This window comes from Cherax quadricarinatus, chromosome 8 (genome assembly GCF_038502225.1).
Source record: "Cherax quadricarinatus isolate ZL_2023a chromosome 8, ASM3850222v1, whole genome shotgun sequence".
Classification (NCBI taxonomy): domain Eukaryota; kingdom Metazoa; phylum Arthropoda; class Malacostraca; order Decapoda; family Parastacidae; genus Cherax; species Cherax quadricarinatus.
In genome coordinates this window covers 46,715,050-46,719,509 of record NC_091299.1, presented here as the reverse complement: position 1 = coordinate 46,719,509, position 4,460 = coordinate 46,715,050, and the positions used below count along the sequence as shown (strand labels likewise).

Genomic DNA, 4,460 nt, shown 5'->3' with positions numbered 1-4,460 from the left:
TTTCGACACTTTTTTCCTTACACCTGTTGTCCTGTTTACCTAGCAGTAAATAGGTACCTGGGTGTTAGTCGACTGGTGTGGGTCGCATCCCAATGGAAATAAGTTAGACAGTCCTCGATGACGCACTCTCTTGGGTTATCATGGGTGGGTAACCCTTCGGGGTTAAAAATCCGAACGAAATCTTATCTTATCATCAGCAAACAGCGATACATCTGATATAATAATCCCATCTGATATATCATTCACATAAACCAGAAACAGGACTGGTTCTAATACCTAGCCTGCGGAACCCTACTTATTGTTCTTTCCTATTCTGACATCTCTTCCCTTACATTCTTTGTTTCCTTTCTTCCACCGGAATGCCCCCCTATTATTGCCTTAGGTTCTTGCATCCTTCTTTAAAGTAGAATACACGAATGTTGAAATTCTGAAGCCTATCAGAAGAGGCTTTCTAAAGTTATCACACTGAAATCAATAACAGAAATAACCTATGCAAAACTGAACCGGGAGCACCTACACTTCCTGATTAACGAATTAAGGATTAAGGATTAAGGTGTTTATTTCCTTGCATAGTTTACAATGTGTAATTACAATACTGGTTTGCTAAGTGCAAAGAAAGCCACTATCATGTCGAGGCATTTCCTTATCATATTTTACCAGGCGCTATCAAGTTATAAACAAAAGCTTTGATGAAATTTAGCGGAAGAGCACTGTGCTGGGTCTGGTAATAAATCGTACGTTAATATAGTATTTGTGGAAAATTTTGTATTTTCCTAAATTCAGCATGTGTAAATTTGAATAATATAATTGTGTATTAAAATGTGATGCTGATTTGATTCTTCGAGAAATTTTGAGTGAGGGATGTGTTAAACAGTCAGGGAGTGATGCTGCTGGGGGGACGCCATAATGAAAATACATGTGAATACTGGTCTGTTAGTGGTGTAATTTAATCAGGTATCATCGAAGTTCATTTGGTGTATATCGGCCTCAGTCCGTAATTTAGAAATTGCTGACACGTTCCCATTGAAAAATTGGAATAAATAGTGTGGAAAACCCCTTACAGTTCGGCAACAAGAACGAAAAAATAGAGAACACCGATTCTTCCCAGGAGCATACCTTAGCTAAGTGATGCTTACCCATAACGTACAGTACTTTTTCGTTGGCCATCGTAAATTCTAGCTGTTGTGTTAGTGTTAGGGTGTGTTTCCAAAAAATAACAATTATGATCCAGTAATTAAATGGTAAGTGGTAATACGAATTTCTTGTATAATAGCACCATTATAATTTATATGCAATAATTATGTTCTGTGTACCCAGCAAGCCAAATCATATACAGTCCACGTTATTTTATAATTTACCATTACTGGTATTAATATTTAATATTGTAATTATTAATTACCAATAGATCCCTGACTGTCTTCAATAGGGAGCTGGACAAGCACCTAAAGTATCTGACCAGCCTGGCTGTGGTTAGTACGTTGGTTTGAGTGCGGCCAGCAGTAACAGCTTGGTTAATTAGGCCCTGATCCACCACGAGACCTGGCCATGGACCGGGCCTCGGGATGTTGACCCCCGAAACAACTTCCAGGTATACTCCAGGTATACTTAAACACTTAGATAACAACAATTATAAATAAAGTTATATACAATATTTAATGTACAAAGAATATAATATGAACAGAGATGAACGTTTCATATACTTTATTAAACAAGTAGGAAACAATAATAATTTATGAGAATATTAGCAAGGGTCTTCAACGGGCGAAGCCAGGCAGGTTCTCTGCAGGTTTGCACACACTGTCCTGCAGGCAGATGTCGAAACAACACTTGTCAGTACCACTGCACTCACTGTCACTAACACAGGGGGCGGGTGGCTGGAAACTCCTAGTGGGTGGACATCCTAAACGCACCGGTGGACACTGTCCAGCCTTCTGTCTTCCAAACGATCCATCCGAACCTGCTACCTGGTTGTTAATTCCACCTCCAAACTGATTGTTAAACCCGCTCCCACCCTGACCGTTGAAGCCACCGTTACCGACACCATTGGGCTCTCCTCCAAAGCTAGAACCGCCAGGTCGTCCGCCGAAACTAGGAGTAAAGCCACCACCTATTGGTCGTCCACCGAATCCACCTCCAAATGGTCGTCCACCAAATCCACCTCCAAATGGTCGTCCACCGAAGCCACCTTCTATTGGTTGTCCACCAAAGCCACTTCCTAGTGGTTGACTACCAAATCCAGTCCCAAATGGTCGTCCACCAAGTCCACCTCCAAATGGTCGTCCACCAAATCCACCTCCAAATGGTCGTCCACCAAATCCACCTCCAAATGGTCGTCCACCAAATCCATCTCCAAATGGTCGCCCACCAAATCCACCTCCAAATGGTCGTCCACCAAATCCACCTCCAAATGGTCGTCCACCAAAGCCACTTTCTATTGGTTGTCCACTAAAGCCACCTAGTGGTTGTCCAGAAAATCCATTCCCAAATGGACGTCCACCGAAGCCATCTCCTATCTGACGGCCACCGAAGTCAGGTCCTTGGTTGTCAACAAAGTTCGGGTTGCCAGCTGCTGCGAGTAGTCCTGCGATAGAGTCTCCTGCACCGAGGTTCAGGAGCCTGGTGTCTCCCTGGCCAGCTCCTTTAGTGTTACGAGTCCGTCCCTGTGTATCATTGTTGCTAGCACCAGCGTTCTGAGTATTATTATTGTTCTTTTCTTCCTGGTCGTCATCGGCCGCCACTACAGCAGCCAACACAACCAACAGCCACACGGGTCTCATCTGCAGAAACATCATGCATGAATTAACCCCATGGAACTTTATGAAAGTTAATACACTTCCCTCAAGGGAGGGTCTTTGATGCCAGTGAGGAACTCTTAATCCAAGGAATTGGACTTGCCCTCCCCTTCATTGGATTGAACCTGAATGCCTCCCAGGCACTATATGACTTCAATGGGTTTAGTGTTCCCCCATAAATGTATTAATAATAATAACTACACTACAACCTTGACATGCTAAGATTATTATTATTATAATCAAGGGGGAAGCGCTAAACCCGGAGGATTATACAGCGCCTGGGGGGGGGATGTGGAAGGCATTCAGGCTTAATTCGGGGAACTGGAGCACAGATCCAATTCCCTAAATCAAGAGCCCCTCACCAACATCAAGGAACCTTCCTTGAGGGGACATGCTAAGAAAAACTTACACTTGCATTTTTAACTCAAGTAATGTACGTATCATAAAGTGCCGACTATTAATCATTAATAATGTTTTTCTTCATTAATTTACTACCATTAAATTTATGAATTTAACTTTATACAGCATATGATGGGCCGGAGCAACTTTCTAGGATAATGTCTATCAACAATTTCCATCGATTCTCGGTGATGGTTTTCCTTACTGTGCTGATAGTTTGTGCCCTGATGGTGCACGAAGACCAAACAATCATTAAGAGAATTAATTACTGAGCTTCAGCTCTCCACATCTTATGATGCTCTTCCTAAAGCTCTCACCTCTCCAACAACTGCAGCAGAGCTGACTAATCCGCCCCAACCGCTCTCTCACTCCTTTTATAGTGAGGCGATAGTGCGTGGCCTTGTGTGTGAGGAGGAAGGGGGGTAAGGGATGGGGGTGAGGGATGGGGGGCGGTGGAATAGCGGATATGATCCGCCACCATGGCCCCATAATTAGTACCAGCACACCTTCTATACTGCATTCCACTATCACTCTCGCCAGTCCTCTGCCGGAAGTTGACAATTTTTTTTAACAGGGCGGCACTCAGTGAGCACACTGGTCAGAGTGAATGTTATGTATAGTGAGTAAGTTTAGGTCTTTGAAGAGTAAGGAGCTGAATGTTGTGTAGCAGTGGTGTGTGTGATCATTCGTACCGCTGCTTTTTGTCGGGTTATTATTGGCTTTGTTAATAGCATAGGTGAGGTAGAGGTAGATCAGTGAATAATATGATGTAAGTAGTGCTGTCTGTGGTACATAATAACGTATCTTTAAGGGGATGCCAACTGTTTTGGATATAGTTTTTGTAATGTGTTGGATGTGGGTGTTGAATCTCAAGTTGCTGCCAAGGTGAAGACCCAAAAACTTTCCCTCATTATATTTAGCAATAAGAATATTGTTAATTATAATGTTTATTATAATTAATTGGGTGGCCCGGTGGCCTGGTGGCTAAAGCTCCCGCTTCACACACGGAGGGTCTGGGTTCGATTTCCGGCGGGTGGAAACATTTCGACACGTTTCCTTAAACCTGTTGTCCTGTTCACCTAGCAGTAAATAGGTACCTGGGTGTTAGTCGACTGGTGTGGGTCGCATCCTGGGGGACAAGCTTGAGGACCCCAATGGAAATAAGTTAGACAGTCCTCGATGACACACTGACTTTCTTGGGTTATCCTGGGTGGCTAACCCTCCGGGGTTAAAAATCCGAACGAAATTTGATCTTATTTGGGCATCACT

At 43.3% G+C, this 4,460-nt stretch overlaps 1 protein-coding gene across 1 annotated transcript; it reads right to left on the bottom strand.

Annotated features, from left to right (window-relative positions):
- Positions 1 to 1,469: 1,469 nt before the first annotated feature.
- On the bottom strand, positions 1,470 to 3,572 carry LOC128685504 (uncharacterized). Its single transcript, XM_053772075.2, has 2 exons — positions 3,509 to 3,572; positions 1,470 to 2,777 (listed from the first exon to the last, which is right to left on the bottom strand). The coding sequence occupies exon 2, from the start codon at positions 2,775 to 2,777 to the stop codon at positions 1,755 to 1,757; it is 1,023 nt and encodes a 340-aa protein (XP_053628050.1). The 5' UTR covers positions 3,509 to 3,572; the 3' UTR covers positions 1,470 to 1,754.
- Positions 3,573 to 4,460: the final 888 nt, after the last annotated feature.